A 25,594-nucleotide genomic window follows, 5' to 3' on the forward strand; every position below is an offset into this window, starting at 1 on the left:
GCTTATCCTCAGAGACCTAGCCCATTTTTCAGAAAAGGCTGATATAACACATGCTGTATGAAAGGTTTACACTACTACAAGGCTGATGTTTTTATTTACTGTGCTGTGATACAATCTCAGATAACTACACTAAAGCTAGACTGGCCAGATGAAGGAAGCCAGTTTCACTCATTGCTGCAGGACTTTTTTATCATATATTTTGACACTTTCGCTCTTTCCCAGACTTGACTAACCCGATCGAGTGGTCAACCAAGGTCACTCCTTTGTTTGTGTGAAAAAAAACCCTCCTCTAGGTGCTTCTGGTTGTTGTCAAATGGAGGTTAAAACACCAAATGCCTGCTTCTGGGTATTCATCGATACAGCCTGCTTATCTATGTGACTGTGGACAGAAGACCTGAGCTATCTGCAGGCCTATGTTCAGCAGTGCACTCTAATTAAGGTGGCATTTACTTCCAAATGAAAATGCATCAGAGGCTTTTATGCCTTTTCCTTTTTAGGCTTATGAAATAGCTATATGAAAGACAGAAAATACAACTTTAAGAAACGGACACCCACCAACACTAAGGTTTGTTGATAACATGAAAGAGAACTTTTTCCTGTGACTCAGGTAGATTTTCCTGTGTGGAGGATTGTTATCCAGTAACAACATGTTCTGAGTGATTTCATCATAAAATCCTCTACAAATGCTGATCTGGTCTGCACTGAGTACAAGAACGTTTCCTGTCGTACCTCCACTCCCTTCCCTTCCAACACTTTGCATTAGGTTACACACATCTCTGGACAGCATGTTCCTAGTCAATTCTGAACAGAAGCAGCTCATCAGCAAAACATATCTGGAGTGAACATTTTGTAACAGTAATTGTAAGAATAGCCACGCTATTTGCCAAAGTGAAAATGTGGAGGATTGTTCTGACTCTCATATCGCCAAAACATGACCTTGCATGAGAAGCCAGAACATGTGGTCGCACTGCTTCTGCTGAATGAGGAAGAGGGAGGGAGGTAGCCGGGTAGGTGAAATACGAAACTTACCAAACCAAATATTTTTAGCAATAAATTTTGATTTCAGATATTCAGCCATAAATACAAGAATTGAACTTGCTGCTTCTGAATGGAATGCTCAGCCCTTTCAACACATTGTTGAATCATTTTTTATGGTTTTGAATGTCTGATGGCAGTTTAGTTCTGAAGATGGACTTCAGAAGGAAGGAGGTGACTGCAAAAGAAAAGTTCCCCTTCTCTCACTTCTGGAACAGGGATAGCTGCCCCATCTGGTACTCAGGAATTTATATCCTAAAAAATGTCACTGAACTTCAGACCACATGAGGATTCTGATTCTTTTTACCTCTTCTAAGAATGCCTGTGGTCATCTGAGTTTAAATAATCCTGCACTGCAAACCAGCAATTTTCTTTGTTTATGAGTTAAAGGAAACAGATGGTGTTCCCACAAACTCTCTAGCCCAACATTCTCAAAACATTGTTAACCACTTAATCCATGCAGAGCAACTAAGAGGGATCAGGTTTGGTTCTGGTGAAACATGTAATGAGCCTGCTTCCAACTTTCAGTACAGCAAAACAAAGACAACTCAACAGAAAGTTTGTTCTGTTCTTGCTGAAGACCGTGTTCTTCCAAAAGCCATTACTTGGGTCTTTTCCATGCCAATGGCATGTTCCTAACCAAGAAAAAACAGCTGAATGTGCATGTACTTTGCAAAGTGTCCAGACCTGTGGTTCATTAAATCCCCCTTCCTTAAATATAAGAGGAATAAAAAGCCCATTCTGTTTCTTCTAGGATTAAAATGGATGTTAGGCTGCAACAGAGAACATTCCTAACTAAAGCAGCAATAAGACAGTTCTCAGGCTTACAGCGGATGCACAACACTGTAGTTTGCATTGTTTAGGAAGGACAAAGAACAAATAAACCTACTGAAGCCAACAGAATTACTCTGAATTTATGGCAGCACCTTGGAAGGCACAATTCAGCCTGTTTCCATGAACAGCAACACCCGATAAGCAGAATGATGGGAAACAAGTTTTGTGGAGTTTTACAGGCGAGAGAACTGAAGCAGGTGGCTGTTGCACCTCTGCAACACCCTGCCCCAAACCACAGGGAGACAAGGGAGCTGAAAAGGGCAGCCTGATATTTCCCAGTGTGGCCTCTTAAACCCAAGCACCTATTGATGGCTGCTGAGTGCTTCTAAAACAGATCAGCGACTTTTGGAGGTGGAAAAGAATAAGCACGTGAGGTAAATTTTATAGATTTATTTTAAATCTGGATTAAGATTTGTATGAAAATGCTTCCTTCCATGACGCTTTCCTCTTCACCCCATGGGTAACTGTCAGCAGTTGATGAGCTGCTACTGCCATCAACTGCTGCTAATGTCATGTGTCAGTCCTGTATCTATTAAAATCAGCTGTACCTTATGCTGGGAAGAGTCTTGCACTGGAGGCGGCCAAGTGGTGCTGCATAAAATGGTGTTGTTACAAAGACTGGATGTGGGTGAAAAATGAATTAAAATGTAAGTGAAGGAGAAAGAATATGATAGTTTTCTGTGGTAAAGTATTTCTGTAAATTAAATACAAAACTCCAGTTGTTGAAATTCTGTTCCTAAGCCCCTTAGGTAGATATATAAGTCACCTGGGCTTTCTTAGGCTTGTAAGGAGAATGAAATAGCCAAAGAGAATATGGAGAAATTATAAGAGAAAATTAGTGGAAATTATCTTCTGTTTTCTTGAATTTCTTGTCCTTTAGAAGTCAGTGGCAGGAGCCATTGAAAGATGCTGGATCAGGCAGTGAGCCACCTCTCAGCCCTCCTTTCTGTTTTGCTGCATGTACTTAGGAAGGTAGGTATGTCTCTTTAAATGTTTTTTTTCTTGGGAAAGGCTCTGTGGCTAAATTGAACTGCAAGAAGTTATGTTAAAGAAAAGAGTCCCTCAGGTAACCTGGGTATTTGAAAGAACCTGGCTAAAACTCTGTCCTTTTTACAGAAAGCACATAGTGTTTCTCTCCTGTCTTTTGCATCAAGATTTTTGGTGACTGATAATGAATTTCCTGACAGTAATACCTATTGTATCACTCAGTATTGTCTGTTGTAAAAGAAGAGCAAAAAGGTTTTCATGAAGCAGTAGCCTTGACTTACTTATTTGCTATATATAAGACACGTTTCTCAGTGGTCAGGGAGCAAAGGTTGGGGTTTCATTTTCACATGTGCTAAGAATACTCGTTCTCATAAATGTTTGCCTTTTTCAGTTGCTATAGGTCTTGGGATTATCAAATCATCTTTTTCATCTAAATAATGTATGAACATTAGGTCACTGAGTATTTTCTGCTGAGACTGAACTGTTGAAGAGCTTTTGATCAAGGCTCACAAGCTGAAAGAGGGAAGGAAGCCTATAGAGTTACTTGTAATGCACCAGGCTTGCAGCTGTAACTGTAAGTTGATTCTAGTGTTTGCAAAGCAAAAGGAAATGGACAGAAATGACTGTACTTTCTTTCCTGAGCCGAGTTATCAGCTCTACTGTGTGGCAGAAAGAAGTGCGGTTATCAACACACAGTGACACTTCTGCTTGTCTTTGATCGGGTGTTCCCAAGTTAATTTTCTGAGAAGTAAGATCGACAGGTGTGAAGATACGGATATGTGACAAATACTACCCTGATACAGAACTGATTCACAGTTTTTGATGTTGTTTCTGTCTTTGAAATACCTGCTTATTTTCTCCTACACTTTATGTCCCTTTGTTCTCCAAGATCTATACCTATGAAGATCTGTTTTTCTGCTGTGGCTGTATGTGCTCTCAGGGCTAAAGCCTGTCCAGATATCTCTGACTCGTGGTGTGTTAAATTAAAAATGCTTAACTTTGCAGGCTTAGGGATTTAAACAGAAACTTTAAAGTGTGGCTAGGAAGTGCCTCACCAGTAGATGTCCAGAATTAAAAAAATGCCTCCACGGTATTGTAATGTGAATAACAAGAAAAAAATGAAAATTTTTCTCCTTTTGAGATGGTATTGTTTCAACCAGATTTATGCAAGCTTTGGGTTGCGAGTCTTCAAGATGTAGAGCAGAAGTTGTGAAACTGATTTAAAATAAAAATGTGAAATCATGAGCTGGGCTTGATTCAAACCTTTAACTACTGATGCATGTACAGCCAACTTCTTTGCAACTTACTTAATCCCTACTTTTCAACTTCTGGTGTGATCCTTCCCTTTTCATTAACCAGCACACAAAAGCAGGTTAATTATGCTATTTTTCAGTTTTGTATTTTTCCTAACTCTAATATGCAGGTTATTATCTTTCCACACAACTTTTTCTTCTTCTTTAATCTATGGAGTTATATTATCAACATATATTCCAATTAGCATAAAATGACAGGGCTATATTGAGTTTAGGGGAATGGTGCTGACTTGATTAGCGGTCATTTCAGAATATGGTGTTGAATTTATGCCGCTGCTGGTGTTAGTGTTGACAAACTAAACGCAAATACAAAGGTCTCTCTACAGACCTTACTGGATGAGCAGTACAAAGCACAAAAAAGCTCAACAATTGTGTCACTGACGTGATTTTACTGCTTTTTAAAAATTTCTTTTAAATATGCTTTTGTGACCTGATCCTGCTCTTACACCGACTGTAGGGCTTTCTGCCAGTTGTGTAATGAGCAACACTTCTGCTTGCTTCAATGGAACAGGCTTGGTGCTGGCTGGCCTTGAATTGCAAGGCTGACTGGGAAGGGGTATTTCCCAGGTCCTGGCAGAGTCATTCTTACTTACTTAATGTTATTAAAAAGAGTCAAAGCAACACTTCTGATGATGCCCCATTTTTTGAGAAGAACAGAATAAGAGAGATGAAAAAACATACCCATTACTATGAAATTACAGCATTTTTAAGAGAAGTGTGAAAGAAGATACTTGTCTAATACTCTGAGAGTTTTACCAGGGTCATCCCCATGACAGTTACTCAGTTTTAGACAGACAGTGACATCACTATTTCTGCATGTGTTGGCCACCAGGGCTATTGAGCTGAAATGTTACAAAACTGATGATAAAACAGGCATGCACTCTGAAATAAATGTCTGTGGATGGATCTTATGGAGAAACAAGATCTCCAAATTATTGTGTGATACGGTCTTCTATTGGAGAAATATGTTTATCTGATAAAACATTCTCTGGAAACCTGTGAGTAAATCTGAGTTGGAGTTTTGATTAATGAGAAGTTATGAGTTCAGCACCTCAGCACTCTGGTATCCTACCCAGGATAAATACTTAAAGCAGTGTATTGCTTTGGCTGTCCCAGTCTCTGTAGTCTTACATTTAAAAAAGGTTGTCACACAAAGAACCATTTGGCAAACATGCACTTGTTTTCTATGCTGGTAACCCTATGACTGCCTTGTGTCAAAGACAGAAGCCTAAATTTAGGGCAGGTTCGGAGAAGGAGAGGAAATGAAGAAAAGAGATGAGAAGACGAGGTGCTGAGACAGGGCAGAGAGCAGTCTTGAATGACATGAAATCCTAAAGACTCACAAACAATAAATCAGTTTGTTTCAGTCCAAATGACCTGTTTTAATTCTTTTGAGGAGCTACATCTGATTTCTGTTATTTCTTCCCTCCTATATTGAGTTTCTAGATGGAAAGTTGGAGGGAGCTTCATTTGGGAATTGAAGTAGGGTATTTCCATGACTTCTTGTTTCCCTTCTTTCTTCCATTAAGACACTTCTCAGACCAGTTTCAGTTTTGGTGAATTGGCATTTCATAGTGGGTTAAAAAAAAAAAAAAAAAAAAAAGGTTGAGAGGAAGCATTGCCAAAGAGTTTCAATTCCACAAGAGTGCTCTTGGAGGTACACTTAGGCAGAAACAATGAAAGTGTCCCTAAATCATTTAGGTTGGGAACTATGTTGCTCTGAGAGAAGTAGACAAAGAAAGTCTTCTATCAGGAAGAAGCTCTCTTTAATTTGATTTGTAGAAGTCTTTGGCTCACGAACTACATTCAGGCTCCATTTATATAAGAGTTTTTCAAGGCAGCTGTACAGACAAGTGCTCCTATTAACTGGTGTTTAGCATAGCTTGCTTTGGCAAGTTTGTGGATGGTATAGACACCTTTTAAACAGATATAAACTCTATCCATAATTGTCTGTTGTGTCTATATAATTATATACCAGACCTCAAGTCAGGACTGATTGTGCATATAAAAAAGTAGTGATGGTAAGACACAATGGGAATATGTTAGTGTCTTCTAAGGATTAGAGATGGACTGTCTTATGGAAAGTTTCTGTTTCCTAAGAACTTAACTACATTAATTTCACTTTGATTCCATTCTAATGATCTGGTTTGGGAGAAAGCTGTAATTTTTTTTTTTAAACTGATGCAATATTATCACTGTATTTAAAAAACAAAAATGCAAACATTTCATGTCAGAAATGGAATGGCATTCTGATGCTAACTAGTTTTCCTCCAAATCAAAACATCTACAAAAAGCACTGAATGATTGCAAAGCCTCTAGATTTCAATAGAACTCTGTTTTCTGATCGCCAGCAACCCATCTCCATCTATCCATTCTTATCTCCAGAAGCCACACTTCCTCCTTATAATGACATTAACTTTTTGAACAATCGGTTTTCTACTAATGTTTTTGTAAAATGCTCTGCTGTTGCATTTGTGTTTTAGTACTTGCAGGGAAGTTTAGACTACCCAAACTTAGTGTTTGGCTAGTGTGTTTTCAGATGTAACCAAAAGTCCAGTTAGGTTTCTAACCACCAAGAAAGAGACCATAAGCTCACATTTTTCATTTTATTATTATTCTTTTTTTAGCTAAGGTTTGATCCTGCACTTCTGCCTGTGCAGGCAGATTTGTGTCCCTGAGGACCTCAGTTGTTGGATGAGATTGCAGGATTGGCCTTTTCTCTGATACTACAGGGGAAAAATGCATTCCTCTGGTCTACAAGTAGAACTGATTAAAAAGAGCCCTGTGCTCAGGGAGAAACAAGGAGTAATGTTGAGCTCATATGTTTGCTCAGCCTAATAAAATGCAGTCTTTTTCTTAAAATACTTCTCTACAAATCACATCAGTGACTAACTACTGCTTACTCTGACTTGTGGATGAGGGTTTCTTCACTCAGTGGTTTTCATGGAGACTACTGAAGATGGATTAACTGCACAGGCTTTTTATCAGTAAAATGGCATTTCTCCTAATAATGTCACATGAAAAGTTACAAGTGAAAGTCCTGAGTCTAAGGAAAAGGCTGTGTGCTGTTTTTACCACTGAGTTTGCATTTAATTTGAGAGAATTTAGTACTGTAGAGTGTACTTCATGAAACAGAGCACTGAGTGTTGAGGTATGTGGTACCATTCCTGCTGCACTCAGCAAATTTGCTGTATGTTCAGCACTTCTAATGCTGAAGCAGTATTTTGTTATAAGGGATACAAGTCCCCAAAGTAGAATTTGTAATGTGAAAGTAGAAGAGGGACTATAAGATGATTGTTTGAGCTACTTAAGCAAACCATAACACAGGAAGCTGTGGAATTTCAGACTTCAGGTTAAATGGGGACTTTATTCTATCTTGGCATGTCAATACATTTTGCCAACAAAATAAAAAATACTAGATATGCTCCTGTTCTTTTTGATGACAAAATGTATTTGCTACACAACTCTTTACTATGCTTAATTTCTTCTTCATAACTGTGAAAACAGGCAAGAGAAAAGATAACATAAAGGCAGGCTTATTTCTGGCACAAGTATTATGCAGCCGTTAGTGCTAAGACAGTACTTGTTTAATTGGAAGGAAAAATGTCATGATGTGGCTAAATGGCTTCTGTTACTGAAGTTTGTGCCAGAACTGTCAGGGTGGCGCTGCTTGTGGGGTGGCGTTTCCACTTTCTCATGGATTCATCCAACATGACTCTAACATCAAGAAAGACTAGGGAACAAGGTCTCTTCCTTTAGTTGTGGTTTACCCAAACCTCCTGCTGAAGGCAGTGAACTCCTGAAAAAGGTGGAAATGGCAGGATGGTGGGGTGTAAAACCCTCCATCTGTCAAGGGCATGTTTATACTCAGAAATAAACCAAGGATGTTTGCATGTGAATAAGAGTTCCTTTCCTATTCTGCTTTATCAATTTTTAAAAGGTGGCTAAATCTCAGTCTTTCCTTAACTGCAAAGGTCTAGTTCAAACAGACCAAACAACAAAAAAGCTGATGTGTTCCAAACTGGCTTTAATCACTATTTGCCTGAGTTTGTCCATGCCTTGTGGGAGCTATAGTTCAGGGCTGGTAATCCCTGCAGTGCAGCCTCTTCCCTGGTTGAACAGCTGTGGTGCATCAGCCTCATATTCTGTTTTGTGCTGATTTCCCTTGATCAAAAGTTCTCCTGAAAGCTTCTGGTTCCTATAGAAAGCTTTCAGAATTTGTCAAAACAGTCTTCCAATAAAGCAATGTTTCCCTTCAATATTTTGGCCATTGCCGGTTTTCAGGGTGGTAGGGACAGCACAAGGATCAGTTAGGGGCAACACCAAACCAGAAAAACAATGTTTAAATGTTAAAAAAAAAAAAAAAGTCGCCACTATAATTTAGCTTTCCTTAGTTTAAAGCTCATGTGTGAACCAACGATTTATCACAGATGCTAAAGAGACTTTGTGCCTTGACAGCACCTTTTCCAAAGGATGTTCTCAAAGCAGTCTGCAAAGAATGAGTTCTCTCATAATTACCCCACATTTTTTGCAGATGAGATTGTTGAGGTGCAAAAACACCTCTCATGACTATGTAAAGTCTGTGGCAAGAATAAACCCCAGGTTTCCTGAATGTCAGATGTGTCTAAAGGTTCCTTCTCTTTGCTAGTTGCAACAAAAGAGAGTAAGTTTGAAGGCAGAGCACAGAAAGGAGGAGTTAATTCTCGAATACAGCTTTCATATCTTTATGTTCCTCATACGCTCTTCATACATAGGGGTGTAACCATTTTGTGACTAAACTTGCAGTACAACTATAGAAGCCTGGGGCTAACCAAGGCTAATTTTAAACCATCCCTCATTATCTCAGTCATTTGTAGGGTGAGTTTCAGAAGGTGGTATTTTTATTTGATAAAAGGAGACGATAGGCCTCTGTTGTCAACAACTAGCTTGGCCAGAATAAATTCATCATTGTAATTACCTGCCTCAGGACTGCTTTTTGACTCTTTGCTTTGTGGTTCTGGCCAAGGAAATGCCTTACCTCAGTGCAGCTTTATAACACGCCTGCTGTTGACTTACTGTTGCTTGAGGCTAGACAATTCCTGCCTGACAGCAGTTCCTAAGCTTTGCCTGTAAAACTTGTATGGCAGCCAAACCACACATTTACACAAAGAAAACAGGCAAACGTGCACAGAAATGGATTGGATAGAAACTGCTGCTGGTTCTGCTTAGAATGGTGTCTAGAGGATACGGTCCTCTCTAGCTACTGCTTTGGGAAGGGAGAAGGCTTCTGTACAGGACAACTGCATAGCAAAACTCTTCAACATCCTTAAGACTGCCAAAATGCACAGCTTGCTAACCAGCTCTTTCTGGTGACAGAAGAAAGCAGAGTGACTCACAGAAGCCATTGGGGCAGGTGTCAAAAGTCTGAGAAAAGAGATGCATCATTTTAGAAGTCAAAGCAAAGGTGCTCAAGATTTCCAGCTTTCCTTAATCCTAGGGATTGTTTTTACAGATCCCTAGAGGAGGAGGATTTGGAGGACAGACTGTTTCCTCAGACAAAGGAGATGAGGGCTAAAGTTCTTCCCCTTAATTAGGCTCTTCTTTCACAAAGGCATTAGCAGATAGTTGCAGCTGTAGCAGCAAAAAGCAGTTTTGCAAGGTTAGGATGACAAAGAATGGAGTATGTTTTGCCTCAGACTCTTCTGTTACTAATAACCCTACAGTTCCCTCTCGTCTGTCATAGTTTCCATCCCAAATGGCTTTTTTTAGTGTAGAATTAACCAGTTCCAAGGGTCTAGAGACATATTTGTCTCTGACTGAAGAAGGACACTGCCATGAGGTTTGCCATTCAGCAAGCCTGCCACTAATACACAGTGAATGCTGAGCCTCAGCGTTCTTAAGCTAAATAAATTTAAAGTTAGGACTAAAGCAATCTTATCATAAGTAATGAGAATTGGTTAGTGCTAATCAGGTTGGTAGCTACTTTGTTGACAATATAATGCTTTATAAATGTGTGTGTGTGTGTGTGTGTGTGTGTGTGTGTGTGTGTGTGTGTGTTCAGTTTATTCTACAGTTGGCAGCATAGCCATTTGCTTTTATGCAGCATAGCTGACCTTTCATAAGTTGCAAGGAATTAAATGAAACAAGTAATAAGTCAGCCAAGTAAACGCTCTTAATTTTTTAAAGAAGGTGACTTGAATTCAGAAGAATGCATATTCAAACCTGCTGGAAAATTTCTAGGCAGAAACTTACAGAAAACAGGTTCTTTAGTGCCTCTGAGTTTTGCATCTCAGCAAGAAGTTTGTACTTCACTGAAATCTTTGTTTTAATTTTCTCAGTGTATCTAGAATTTTAACACAGCCCCTGTAGCAATCAGGTTTATGCAGAATGTCATATTAGTTTCAGTGGAGCTGGAGGAGGTGGGAGGGAGAAGAAACTTTGCATACAGTTCAAAATTTTTTTATTTTCAGGCTTACACTGTGCAGAGTACACACACAGTTGCATTATGCTAAGTCAGGTTCAAAATTAAAGTATATAACACTTATTCCAAGCTGATATTTTGGGCTTCACAAAAGAGTCTAGAGCAGCTCTGCAGTATGGTGAATCTCCCATGGCCCTAGCCAACTAGCTCAGGCATCTCTGCAGGGTGCTGTAATGTTTCGTGCAGACACACACTAAAATGTGATCCCTTCTGTGCTGTCTCATCAGTAGGCTATTTACCAGGTATCCACTAACTGCCTTTGAGGCTATGTAAATGCTACTGTGGATAGGTAAACTATACTGCTCCTGAAAAAGATTTCAGTATATCTAGTCTTTATCGCTTGACTTGGAATGATTTCACAGATCTTTTTCTCTTGCTCAGAAGGAAAAAAATCCATTTTTCTCATCAAGGAAAATGAAATCATAACAAGGAAAAATTAGAAGATGTCTTCCAAAGACCCGATATGAAAAAGGCTGAGTTGAGGGTGAGGTGGTAGAAAAACCTGAAACAGACTGTCTTGCCAATCTAAATTAGGAGAGGAAAGATTAAACCAGTTAGAACTTCCTAATCTTATCTGCTCACGTAACTTGGATAAGTATACTAGGCTTTAAGCTCTAAAGGTAAGGAGGATGCTAACAGCTGGAGCTGTTGAGCTGGGAATGGAAAGACTGTAGGAACTTCTTGGCTTGGCAATAAGGGGTCTGGAAGGCCAAGAGAATCTCCTTCCTCCCTCAGGGACCTTCCCTAACTCTCTTCAGCCACCAAGGCACTATGTGCCACCAGGGTACCTTTACCTGTGAAGGTAAAATGAGGGAGTGACAGGAGATGGGGAGAGCCTGAGCAGAACAGGAGGAATAAGAGGGGGGACCCACAAAACACAGTGCCCCTCACTGGAGGCTTAGGAGCTCTCAGCTGCTCCAGTAATGACTGCATCATGGAGCTGCTGCAGCTTCCACTTTCAATCAAGAAATTTAGGTGTAGATAAACATCAGATGCACCTTTATAAACTTTTGGTTCAGTATTAAAACATCCCTCATTATCATAATCTTCTTGCTCCCTCACTTTTCCAAGTATGGCCCTTGTCTCATCAATCATTGCTTTCTCTTTGTAGTTTAGACCCACTGGAACTTCTCCAGCAAGGCAGTACATCATTTTTAATTAAACAAAAATTACTTGGTCAGATTATATAACTGTTCATTAATTTGTGGGAGGATTAATCTTACTGCAGCAGCTCTCTTTTGAGCATATAATGCAAGAGTGCCATAGGCCAGGAGTACTTCAGCCTCCATGAGGAGCCTGTGAGGACATAAAATTGCATATTTCCCCTCACCTTTAGCAACTGCGGTAGCACAGCTCCAAAATGCTCTACTGTGTATTTCAGTTTTGAATTAAGCAAGCTGTTAAGATCTGGGCCTTTATTTTCCTCCTATAGTAGTAAAGTTACTGCTGTAACTTTATATATTTTATGTATGTATTTATTGTTCCTGTATTTTAAGTTCACAGGCTATCATTAGATATTAACCATTTCACTGGTGGTCAGCCGAAGAGACCTGCATTGCAGCTATGACATGAAAGCAAATGCACGCACCTTGTTAGTCAGAGCTGGACTGTCAATACATCTTTGCATGGAAGGTGGCACTTGATAAACATCGTGTCCCACTAGTCCGTGACCAGTGGGTATTTGGTAAATTCCCTGATTCAGGTGGGAAGGTGGCACTTGGTAGACAGGATCCCGTGCTGAGGCATGTGAGCTTGGCACTTGGTAGATCTTTTGCTGGTTGAAGGATTGATGCACCAATCCTGAATTGGACATATCCTGGCCAGAAGGACTGTCCTGTACCACTGGACCTATCAGGAGTTTCACACGGTTGCCTGGAACGATGCCTTGCCGGCCGTGTAAGGAGCAGAGCCACCATCCTTCAAGACCTTCGGTGTTCTGTTCTATCACCGTCAAAATGTCTCCTTTGCGGAAGGCCAACTCTTCTGCACATTCGGGGGTGTTATCATACAGGGCTCTTGCCATAAGATTCTGTGGAGAAAGAAGCACAAGATAAACAAATGAACAAACAAGCTAGAATTTTTCTAAAACTTTAAGCACATTCGAAGTGGAGAGAAATAAACTGAATTTGAAAAAAAGGTGTGCAGGAAATCTAAATGACATGGAAAATAACACAGCACAGGATTCTTCTGTCCCAAGTGGGAGAAATGAGGCTTACGTATTAACAACGCTGCCAGTCAGAACTTTTCCAGTAATACCAGGTTCGATACAAGCTCTTTATGTGGTCTGTTCACCTGAACAGACAGGAAGCTGTGAGAGTTCTGCTCTTGACATTGAGATGTTCTTCCTCTGATTGGGGGCTGGTACTTTCATCTCTTGATGTCAAATGCCCTATTAATGGCTTTGTGTACTGCTACAGCTAGCTATCTGATACTTAAAATTAAACTTGAGCAAGACCCTTGGGTATGTAATTGAGAGCAGTTGTTTCCAAACATTTTCACATTTGCAGGGTCCCAAAAGACTTGTCAGTACAGTTGCAGATTCCATTAGTGTAAAAACAGCAGGCTGGATTTTCTTAGCTGTCACCTGCAGGATCCTTAAAATCAGGGATCTGTAGACTACCTGGTGAGAAAAACAGGCCTAAAATACAAATCTACAAAATCTCACAGTTTCTGAACTATGTTGCTCACTTTGGTATGTAGCTCTGCGCCTTCTCATCCTTTCTGTGAACTTCCTTGGTGGCACAGTGCAGTACAGCATTAGTGTAACATGTAAAAAGCTTCTTCCTCCTGCTGCCTCAAAACCACCACCACCAAAATAACCCCTAACCTCAAAGAACAAGGTTCCTCAGTCACACTTTCTGTAGAAATACCTTGAAGAGAACATTATTAAAAAAAAAAAAATGTGCCCAGAGAGCCCAGCTGGAGTCAGCCTTTGCTGTGGGAAAAGCTGTACCAATCTATGTGGCCCTGTCCTTATGTTAAGAGGGTAAGAATTTAGGTACCCAACATTACCATAGTGTGTGTCTGTATGTAACTTGAGAGGAGTCTAAGGGCAGCCAAGGAGTTTCTTTGAGCTGTGTCAACATAGTTTAAGCATTCTTACATGCATTTTGCTTGATTATGTCAAGTGGAGCAGTAACTTGAATATAGGGAGCTTCACACTGGTCTGCTCCGAGCTGATATAAGATTGTGGTCTGTGAGGTAGAGATGTGTTACTAATAACACTATCTCCTCTCATGGATCGAACCAGCTCCTTCCCTCTTTCTTTGCAGGCCTGTATGGCACATCCAGTTCTGCATAATCACCCAAGCTTAGGTATTCAATGGAAAGTAAGCAGCCTGACTGTACTGACATTCTTGGACGCTTCACAAAGGCTGTGAACATTTAATTTCTTGGCACTGGTGATGTTTCCAAATGTGTTGGCAACAACTGCTCTGTGCCTGCCTGCTTTTCAGTGCAGGCAGTCAGCAGAGATGGTTATAAAGTAATTGTAAGCACTTGAAAATATATAGGGGACCCTGCATTTGGAGTGTTCTAACTTTGGATGCACTACACAAACTGAAATGGTGCTAACCCACAGTAAAATAGGATGTGCAGCTGCCTTGAAGATTTATCTTCCCTCTGTTAAAGATACAGTGTCAAGTACCGTTTAGTGGTTTTTATCTGTTGCATTTATCCTCATTCTTGGATATATCAAAACTTTTTTATCCCCCTCTGCTTATATCTTTATCCATTAACACATACTGATGTTTTCACATCATCTCTGTGCTTCATCAAGACAGCAGGCTTCCATTTGACCTTGCTCAGTTCAATTCTTTAGTGCAGCATACAGCCAGGGGGTTGCAGGAAGAGCTGACTCATGGATGGAGAAAGGGGAAGCTCGGGTGTCACATAAAAGGTAGAGGAATATGCTTTTCCCAAGATGTGGTCTTGAAACAGGGTGGATGAGATCAGTTTTCTCCTCTCTGAATGGGGGATCAGCTTTCAAACACATGAGAAACATTGGCTTTGCCTTTCATCAGCATCATTAGTGAGGGCAGTATAAATTGAGCTTTGGCTCAGAAAAGCAGGACCTCCATTTTGAACTCCTATCAAAACAGCAGCACCAGGGTTCTCCACTCTCTCTGCATGTCTACTCAGCTCATCTGTCAAGAACACTAAGAAATGCAACGAGATAAAGCAGGGAGCAATTTTGTCCGTGTCTTGGCAGAACTGTAAAACTGTTCTTTAGCGTGCTCAAAACCAGTGGTCTCTTCTTGAACACTACATCTCTGCTCTTGTCATGTTGACCTGGCTGCTCAGCTGAGCCCAACGAACTTGTAAAAGAAAAGATCTTGTCTATTCTGCATGTCCAATTTGATCACTTATCTTTCTACATTTCTTTCTAATGCCTCTTTCAGAGGTGAAGTCTGCTAACATGACCAGCTCAGCCTGCGCAACCGACTATTCAAGAGACTTTTGCAGAGGACGTTGTTTGAAGAAGGAGGAAGATAACAGGGAGGACACAAAACAAGCAGACTAAATTAATCATAAATGCTTATTCTTCTATACTTCAGTGATTAAAGGTATTTGAAAAGCCTGATTAGTTTCTACAGCAAAGCAATTCTCAGAACAAAGCTGGAATGGTGCTAGAATTAGAGCAGATAAAAGTTCCCATGTGAATTTTTTTCCCAGTTGCTCATTATCTCTGTCCCAGTGACCTTCTCGCCACCTGGCGTGCAGCATGTTAATACTTTCTGGATGTGCTTCAAGAACTTCTTTGCTGCAAACAGCTTCAGATTCCCGTTGTCAGTGTTAACTCAGGCACCAGCATGTGAATTACACTAATTGATTGCCACTTGTTTCACAGCAATTTCCCCAAGGCGCTTTAAATAGCCCAGACCATGCCATCAACATCAGTCACTGATGGGGCAGTGAAGCAGGCAAAATATTCCTCTAAATAAGCAAATAAGCAGTGGGACCAGAAACACTGAAACCTGTTGCTTGTTGCCAGCAACACAGGCACTGTTCCTGCTACGAAAACCTTCTGTGCTTTGAGCATCTCCCTGTTACTTCTTTCTTTCACAAGATTTCTTAACATGAGCTTCAGGAACAGTGTTACCGTTGCTTTCATTAGTTAGCTGAGTCAGTCCTGAGAAAATTGGTCACCACAGAAGGCCACCAGGAAAGTTTTTTTTGAAAACCACAGAGGTACCTTTAACCTGCTGTGGTGATCAAAATGGAAATCTGCTTTTCCACACACGAATAAGTCCTGATGGAAGACTTCTCAACGCTTGTGGGCTTTATCTGGATTAATGTGACAAATGTAAATTTTGGATACTGCGGGCATCACAGCTCACATCTTGCAATGCTCCCTGTCACTGGTCTCATCAGCTAGGGAGGATTATCTGGAATTAGTTGGACTTGCTTTTGGAGTCATGGATCTGTCACTCATCCATCTGTGAAACAGGCACCAATGAAGCCTATGAGAAGGCAGAAGTGCAGCGGTGACCTTTTCATATGACTGCTAAAAACCCCTTGTTTATTTCCTACATAAATTGGCAATAGCAAAAGTGCTAAGGAGAAACTTGTCTTGGAGCTTGTTTTGGCAACTGGCAAGTTGCACAGAAATTGTTTTATATTTCTAATACAAAGAGGGGTTTGCCACAAAAATCATCTGTGCTTCATAAAATGAGCATACTGGCACCTACCACCTTCTTTTAATAAGGTCAAGGATGGATATCTCTCTTGCTTTCCTTTGGCTGAATTAAATTAGCTGCATGATGGATGCAGTGGTGCTCTCTTCAACATCTGAAAGCACCTGTGGTCTACATACAGCTCCATTCTCTTGAGCCTGCTGTGTTTCAGCAGCCATACTTCCAATTCTCTACAACCAGTCATTGACTGGAAAGATTCAGTTCAGCTTTCGTATCCTCAAGCCTTACTAGTAATGCTGGGACGTTTGGAAGTTGAAGCCAGGGTCAGGTCCCCACTGTGTTAATACTCTGTACAGGCAAAACAACAAAAAATCCATTTGTTCTCAAGAAGCTTACATTTCTCTTAACGTGGGATTCTTAAGTGCAGTAGAAAGCATCTTTCGTAAAATCACTGAAAAAAAAAAAAAAGGAATTTTCCCAGTCTTTTGTTAAATAAAGTGGTAGCCCAGTCATCAGCTGGTGAAAGTGAAAGGGAGCCTCACCCTAATGAGTGCTGCCTGGGGATTTCAGCATGAACCTGCAGGATAAGGCTCAGCACTCTGATGCCTTGTGTCAGAAACTCTTTAAAATAATGAAAACTGAAATAGATACTCTCTAGATTAAATACAGAGTACAGTGCCCATGGTCCCAACTGTCTACATGGGTTGAGATGAGTAAAATTTTCAAGCTCTCTCTGGGTAAAGTAGACCTGGGATTTGAAACTTTTATCTGAATTCGTCTTTAATGCCAGCTGCAAATCCATTAGATAAATGCTGGAATGGTGTAATTTGTATTCTCTGCACACTTCAGATTTTGATCTCTTTTGCATCCAGGATGTATGTTCTATTAAAACTCGACTGAGAGCAAAAGATGCTGTCCTGAAAGTTGTTAACTGTTCTACTTGTAGAACCGTAAGCAAAAAAAAAAAAAAAAAAAAAAAATTCAAACCATTTTTCTTCTCGGATGCTAAAGGGGTTATAGGCCAGATTCAGATTCACAAATGAGGTCTACTATAGAACAGTCAAAGGTGTTTCCTCTTTTTTTAATCAACTGCAATTGATGGTTAATGGGCCTGCAGCTGAATAAAGATGCATGAAAGTGCTTTGAAAATTATTATCTGTTTTGGTTGGCCTTCCCTGCAGTGAAGGGAACTGATAAAATTCTGTAATTTGTGGCTTGGAGGATGAAAAGGTGGTTTGTTGATGAGGCTGAGTGGGAGAAGATGCAAGAGTTAAAGCAAGTGGTGGAAACGTCCACTCTTTCTGTCAGAGTAAACGCATCCAGTGACGTGGGTAACAAGAACGTGTGAGGTGCCCACAGCCACAGAGGCAAACACAGGAATAACAAATGACACACTATGAGATTAAATACAATGGACTCTTTAAGGGCTGAGTGTCACAGTGCCAAGCTCCTAGCGCAGAGCTGCAGAGTTGACTCCTCAGCCAGCTCTGTAATGAATGAAAGCTGGAGGAAAAGGTTCAACCAACCGTAAGCTTGAAGAATTTTAGTTGCTTCCCTCAGAGGTGCAATATGAGGATGTTGCAGAGCGTACAGGATTGTCAATACTGATCTTCGCTCTGTGCTTAGCTGGTGGGGTGTGTTGTTTTGCTCTGCTTTGTCTTGTTTTTAAATACTGCTTCCTATATGTAGAGTTTATGTGAAAATAGAACCAGGGAAATCACCTCTGCTCTTAACTGAGAAAGGGTGGGACTTTTTTTCTATTATTGGACAAACTGCTTCTTAAAAGGTCAAATGGCTTCTCTTCTATGTTTAGCTAGCTTAGGAGAAGGAAGGGAGGAACAAAGGAAGGAAAGGTGGGGGGAGACACCCCAAAGGAGTTGTCTATGCTCAAACCACTAGATTCATTGTGGTTGGATCACTTTTAATTATTCATCACATTTTTATATGGATTCCCCTGTCTCCTTTTGATTTTTCGTTACTATATTTTTCCCTTTAGGTTTCTTTAAAACGAATCACTGCTGTTCCAAAGTAAGCTTAAGCATTTACATACCCTTGTGGTTTTAATAGGCCTAATAGTAACAATTTGCCTGTGAGACCAAAGAACCGATCTGAAAATCAAGAATAGAGTTTAGTTTTATTCTGGCAGAAATAGTTTGACTGCAAGCAGTACTGGTAGAGGAGAGAGAAGTTCATGCTCTGTTGTAACTTCTGAGAGAAGGGCTGCAGTACAAGAGCCATTGGACAGTTTAACATTGGGGCTTTTTAGCTCCCATCTCCTTTTCTATTTCTCCCTGTCACTACCCCTGAAATAAATAATTTCTTATGCTGTGTTTGCAAAGAAAGAAATTATTGAGGCACAGTAGGTAACAGGTCTATCTACAATAAGCAACTTCCCATGAAGATTACAAGCTGACAGAAGTCACAGAATAAGACAGTCAGCCTTGGAAAATGTCTGTTGCTAGTCTCCTCAAACCTGGAAGAAGGCAACATGAATGGCACAGGCAGTATCTAGCACACACAAAGCTGCACTGGTAGGTTCTTAGACATGTCCCTGTGGCCACTGAAATGAAAAATGGACTGCAAAATGCTGTCTCGCTGCTTGTCTTTAACAGCCCCCACATGCATCCAGACCTGTAATGGCAAACTGCCAGCAGCAAGCTGTGTGCAGGTATTTGCTTCTCATCTGAAGTTGACAGCTACATGGAGGAGGCAGGAAGTGCTGCCACAGCAGGTATAACAGAACGTGCTGCACTACCAGAGTCTTGCACTCACCACAAATTCAGCAAGAGGACTCTGAAGGGCCCTTAGTGCCTATTTCAGACTGTGGACCTGCCTGCTGGCTCTGGGAACTATCAGCTTCCTTGGCTCACAGCTAATGACAAAAGAGGGAGCCTGGTTGCAAATGTTTACCATAGTAATGTTTCAATTGACTCTTACAAGCAGAGTCCACAATTCTACTTTTTAGGCACTCTCTTGCTCTCTTCCACCTAAAAATAAGGGTTTTTTTTTTGTGCTGATACTTTTCTGGTCAAGCGGTGCTAGTCCAAATAACTACAAGTCCTGCTGGATGGAAATTAAGGTAGTTTTCCATGTACAGATTTGGAAGGTTGATTTACAGCTAATGAGAGAGTGAGCTGTGGGTTAACAGCCTGAGCAGAGCCGTGAGGAAGACAGGTCTTCATCCATCCTAAGTATCCTTGCAGTCTAGTCCCATGTGTCTCTGGAACAGACTGTCAGTCATGCTAAAGTATGCCAAGCTGCCTGGAGGTTGTGATGTGGAAAACTTTGGGTCTGCAGGAGAGAAAGGAAAGTGTCTTATTTCAGTGTTCCAACATGCTGTCACAGCTGCTCTCTCTGGCCTCAGAGGCCTGAATTTCAGAGATTGTGTGGTGTTTTTTTTCTTTCTGTTAGCATGGCCAGTTTTGCAGAAAGCTAATGATGAAAAATGGGAATGTCCCCTCCTTACCGGATCACACTTGGATAAGCTAAACTAGGCATTATGGCTGTCATGCTCTGGATATATTGCCCATTTTTGCAGGCACAATACTTCCTGCAGCAGGGGTGCCATGCAGGCAGAGAGCAGACCGACTAGGGCTCAGGCACTTCACACTCCTGCTCAAGATGCTGATGTGGTCCAGCAGGTCACCCAAGACTGGGATCCAAATGTAACGTGAACATGTGAGAGACTGAAGGCTTTCTCATCTGAGAACAGTTTCAGTTTCAGTATAACTGTTCCATTTTAAGCAAATAGGAGATATTTGTGTGACCAGGTTTTTTGTAGGCAGCCAGCAAAGTACTTTGCAAAACTGAGGCACAATGGTGAACCTGCAGCTTGGGAAGGAATCCAAAGGAAGAAATTAAAAGAGTAGAAAATGTGAGGAGGAAGGATAAAAGGAAAAATGTAAAAATGAAGGTTAGAGCAAGAGATCCTAACCAAAGGTTTGGCCTGTATGAATAAAATACTTCATTGTTCTGCACTGAGTACATCACCTTATTGCTGTGCCTGACACTTCAAACTGGACAAACAAGTTGAAAAGAAAGTTTTCTGGTTCTGTATCTATAAGCAACAAAATGATAACTCTACATTGGCAAGAAGGACAATGAGCTAGGCTTCATTTGTTCAGATTATATTTTGTCTCTTGAGTTTTGGGTTTTGGCTTGGATGGTTTTATTTTACTTTAGTTAGCAGGGGTGGGGGGGTGCTGCTCTGCTTTCCTGGGCATTACAAAGGTAATAATAGAAATACAATTTTAGGTCAGATGTTAAATAAGGTGTTGATTTACCCCTTCTGTTTCTGATGCAGTGAAGGATAGATTTATCACAAACACCACTTGAATCACACAAAACATCTGAGGAGTTCAGTGAGCATGTAGGGGGAGTTTAACAGAAGTGGCAACTCCCTTTTACTACATAGCAACCTTCTGTTTGGAGTCTGTGCAGTGAGACGCAACAGGTCATAGCTACGCTAGCTGAGGTAATACTCTTTCACTCAGCCCTGGCGAACACCCCTGAGGTTAACGCACACGGCTCCTGTGTTGTCAGACCACCCACCCTGTGTTGGAGCTGTCACAGAAGGTACATACAGTTAGCGACAGCAACGTTTATACTGGAGCAGAACAGGGATCCGATGATGACATATCCTGATCTTATTCCCCCGCCCTCCAAGTTTCTGGGGTTTTACAGGAGAGCTGAAATACCATTTTCTTTGCTCTTTCTGGGAATGCAAACCACATCCCCTGACTTACCTTCAAGACCTATTAATACTTTGGGAAATTCCACCACACCTATCTCACAATTTTTCTGTATATGCTTTACACTTGTAACCAGTTTCCTCTCCCCCCACCCAAGGAAGGGTGTGATCTAGTTCCATAACTTTAAAAGGCTTTTTAAAATCTGTCTGAGGGCTGTATGCCTTCTGTGACATCAACAGGGAGGGGGGAAAAAAAAGGAAAAAATAAAGCATGCAAACAATAGCCTTAGAGTAAATATGATCTCACTGTGATTAAACCGCAGTACATCAAAATCAAAAAGCAGATGGAAAACCTAACCTCCTTCCCTCAGGCAAGCAATTAAAATCTTAATGAAAGGAGATCGGATTTGAATGCTTAAGAATTGAAAGAGCAGAGCAGACAAAAAAAAAAAAAGGATGGAAAGAAAAAAATCCCAAAACGTGTGTTTTGCGTTCTCAGTTTTCCATTTTCCGGCATTTGCAAGCAGTCTTCCCCAGACAAAGTTTCCTTAAAAATCCCTCCTCCTCCCAGATTTAACCCTTCTCTGTGCAGCTCTGGGTACACAATCATAACTTGACTGTCCACAAATCACAGCTGTGTAGACTTAGGACCTCAGTATTGTCATCAACTTACTTCTGTCTGATATTTTCAGCTTTGGAAAGTATGATTTTTTTTTTTTTTTAATTTTTTTAATCTCAAACTTAGATGAACTGAGACATGCTCTCCTTTCCCCAAGTCTCTCCAAACACTCTCCACAGAAGGAAAAGCCATCCTTCTCTGTCACTTTAGTGTCACCCATCTGGGATGCTACACAGCAGCTGCAACTTGGGATGCCCTTGGAGTCCAGCTTACTGAAAAATAATAAGCTTCAGAACTCGTGTTTCCAGGCTCCTGCCAGCCCTCAGCAGCCTGATGGGCGTGAGCTGCCTGTGAATCAGACACACTTGCAGGGGAGCAGGGCCTGGCTGGCAGGTGAGGCTTGCCAGGTCCAGTCAGGATCTTCTCTGTCCCACAGGGCAGTGGCCAAATACCAACAAGACTCCCAGAACAGCTCAGTTTTTGGCAAGCTGACGTTTTCTAGGGAAGCACACCCCTGGGGAAAGGAGAGGGAGAGTGTGCGGGTGCATTCTAAATGGTTATGGTTACCATGCTGCTTCTCAAATTGTAATACAACTTTATTTGTACTCTTGATTGCATGAGAGTTTGGTCTGTGCAGTTTCTGGGCTGCAAACGAGATAAAGCAGTATAAGCAGGGAGAGAGAAAAAAAATAGAAGATATCTACTTGTAAACTAGGGCACTTTTATAGCAGTAAAAACTGGTTTATAACCTGAAGTATTTTAACTGGATGTGAAGTCCATAGGACAAGGGCATTCGTGACACTATCTACTGTAAGCTGTATGTTAAACAGAGAGTGCACACTTCCAGTTGTTTTGTACTTCACCCTCTGGATCAAAAAATTCCTTTGAAAAAGAATCACTGAATTTTTATGGTCTGTATTTTCCTCTCCCTCCTCTCAAATAAGCAGGATAGTCATTGGAGGAATTGAGCTTTACTCCTAGGATCCCTTTAGCATTTTCTAAGATTTGTTGTTGCTAAATGATTCACAGTATTGGTCCTACTAAAATCTTTAGCTTTACTGTGAATGAGGCCTATGAAAGAAAGGGCCTCTGAGCTGCTGACTGCATTCCTGTAGAGTAAATCCATTCTTATTACTCTTCCTTTTTCAGGCAGGCTAATCCACTCCGACTGTGAATGAAGTATTTTTAAAACAAACACAAAAATAGAAAGGTGAGAATGGGCCTCATCCCTATAGAGAAAAAAAATACACTTTTTTTTTTTTGTCATGCTATGCACTCATGTTTCTAGGACTGCAAACTATAGCTTTAGCAGTTCTGTTTCTTGTCAAATGCAAGCTATGTCCAAATCTGCTGTGGAAAAATGAACTCCTTAAAATTAAGACAGTTTCCACTGCTGTAATGTCTAGACCAATAGGCAAAAGAAAAAGGTCTCTTGCCAAGAGCAGCCTGTGATAGGCAGCAATATTCAAGGGCTGTACTCTTAGCTGCTATAAAGTGCTCCAGCTTCACTGAGATAGTTGCAGCCATTAACAGGCAGCAAGGAGTACTTCTAAATGCAGTTTCACTTAGCAGTAGTCTAACTTAAAAATATTGCTGAATACATGCCATAAATATTCTTTGGTAGTAAATTCACAGAGGACTGTCTGATCACTCCTACTGAAGATCTAGCATAAAGTACCTTTCAGAGTACTGTTATAGCAGGTAAATGTCCATTGCTGGCATGGATGCTCAGAGAGCACATATTGCATAAAGAAGTGTCTTGAAAAGTGACTTGCACATTTATGATTACAAACATCACTGAATGTGGGCTCCTACAGAGGCATGTGGACTTTAGCATCTCAAGAAGTTTAGCTACTTGTCTTCATCAAGTGCAGCCAGAAATGGGAACTGTAAAAGATAAGGGTTCTCCACCATTGCTGCAGCTAAGATGGACACCTCTGCATTCTCCTCCTAAGTACTTATGTTGCTTTAAAAATGAAATTAAACTCCTGATTGTGGAGTCAGGTGGGTTCCTAACTGCTGTTCGTATGAATAGGATTTAAGTACTTAAATGTCTGTGATAAGCTAGTCCAAAGAAAATAAGAAAAACAAAAGTGACCTTAGCTAGGCCCCTAAGTGACCTAAGCCCATCTAGTGTATGCAAGCAATTCCCATGCCCCTGACATCTTTGATAACAACAGTATGACAAGGAAGAAGCCCTATGCTCTAGTCATGGTTTTCTGATCTTTGTAAGCAGAGAGGCACAAGGCTGTTTGCTATTTCCAGATGCTGAGGGAACACCCTCTTTTCCTGCACTGCTGTGCAAAAGCAGGACATCAGTTTGACTGAGGAGTACCATGAGTGCAAGCTCTCTGCAAGAAGACAAATAGGTTTCTCGTCTCCTGGCATTACTAAAGTTGACTAAAGTAGCCAGTGGGTACACCCATTCCAGTAGTGGTGCACAAAGGTGTGTGTGACTCAGGAGAATAGACTTATTTGAACTTTGACTTGGGCCACCAGATGCACCTGGCCTTGCCGCGGTTACTCTGGTATTTGTAATGGAGCACAGGCAGTTCAAAATATACACTTCTGAGCAACAACACGTAGGAGTTCAAAGTTCAGTGATAAGATATCCATGCAAGTGTAATCTTTTCTAACCCTGCTTCTTGTTGTGCTTGAGATCACAAGATTCCAAAGGTGAGTTTGTACGTGGTCTTGTGAGTTGTGGTCCAACACTTAACAAGTTCACAATAATGCTTCGTCAGACTTCTCCAAAGGCTAGGCTGCATTTTGCAAAATGATGGTTATCGGCTTAGAAGGGTTACAGAAGTCTCCTGAATCATGCTCTAAGTTTTCCTTTGCAGAAAATATTTCCGTAAAGTCTTACTATTAGGCAGTCCTCCTGCTCTCTGATCCAGCAGGACCTCCTCTGATTTGGTGTTTTGATAATATAGCACTGTTTGGAAAGACTAATATTGAGTCAAGGTACCTTAAGGCAAACTAATAGTTCAATGTGACTGCAATCTCCAGCAGGATCTTAAAAGCACAAGCAAACCCCCCAGACTGCCTCTTGTACTATCTACCATCAAACTGAATTGGAACTATCAAAAAATATAAGGACGACTGTTAATGTGGCAGTTCTGTTTCATCATCGTATGCTGGGAACTACTGGACAGAGACAGGTTAAGACCATCAGTTTCTTGATGAAACAGACTTACAGCTACATCACTTGTGAGCAGCTGTTAGCATAAAACCATAGAATTTTAGAAATTATGCAAAAAAATCCATGCTGTTTGCTGTAGCATGTTTTGATGGCTCTTTTTCACCCTCTGAAACAAGTCCTGTAACATCCCTAAGCCTCAGCATCGCCATCTGTAAAACAGAATTTACAGCACCTTGCTATCCTACAAAGTCTTGGGGGAGAGCAAACAAATTCTGTTGTGGAAGTCTCTCAAATACCCCAGGTACTGAGGCAGTTACCTCTATTAAATATACAAATACATACTTGATTCAAAATTGGAGGCTCATAAGCAGCACATAAGTCTGGGGGGGGGGGGGGGTGGGGAGGAGAGTGGGGTCACACAGAGGCCACTATGCAGAAGAGCGGGAGATAGAAAATGACAGTGGCCCTCCAGACTTCGGGAATGAACCAGCCCTACTGCTACATCTAACTACTGCTGCTGCTGGTTTAGGCCTGATCCTGTCAGACTCCTGCCACCTCCCTCTGTATGCACACAGAGGAGAGAAAAATCACAAAACTTCCATTGCAAATTCATCACAGTAACAGACATAGGACAAACTTGGACAGTTTCTCCCTTTGTTGGTTTGTTCCTCTAGTATTACCTTTTACAAGGTTTTACAGTTCCTATTCACTTCTAAATTAGACTATCATCCTGTGATTGCTGAGATAGCAGGGGGAGGGGTTGGGGGGTGGTGGGAAGGAAAACAAAGAGGAATGTGAAGAATAAGAGAAACAGAGAGGATTTGGTTAGTAAAGTACAAGCAGTTCTTTTCCATTGACATGGCTCAACACTTAAAGCC

General features: G+C 41.0%; 1 protein-coding gene across 1 annotated transcript in view; it reads right to left on the reverse strand.

Moving 5' to 3' along the window:
• NEDD9 (neural precursor cell expressed, developmentally down-regulated 9) overlaps positions 1-25,594 on the reverse strand; it is a 39,970-nt gene that overhangs the window by 10,433 nt on the left and 3,943 nt on the right. The window contains exon 2 of the mRNA XM_065831602.2: positions 12,218-12,658. Coding sequence (XP_065687674.1) covers positions 12,218-12,658 — 441 coding nt within the window. The remainder of the gene's footprint in view (positions 1-12,217; positions 12,659-25,594) is intronic.

This window comes from Patagioenas fasciata, chromosome 2, assembly GCF_037038585.1.
Source record: "Patagioenas fasciata isolate bPatFas1 chromosome 2, bPatFas1.hap1, whole genome shotgun sequence".
NCBI lineage: Eukaryota > Metazoa > Chordata > Aves > Columbiformes > Columbidae > Patagioenas > Patagioenas fasciata.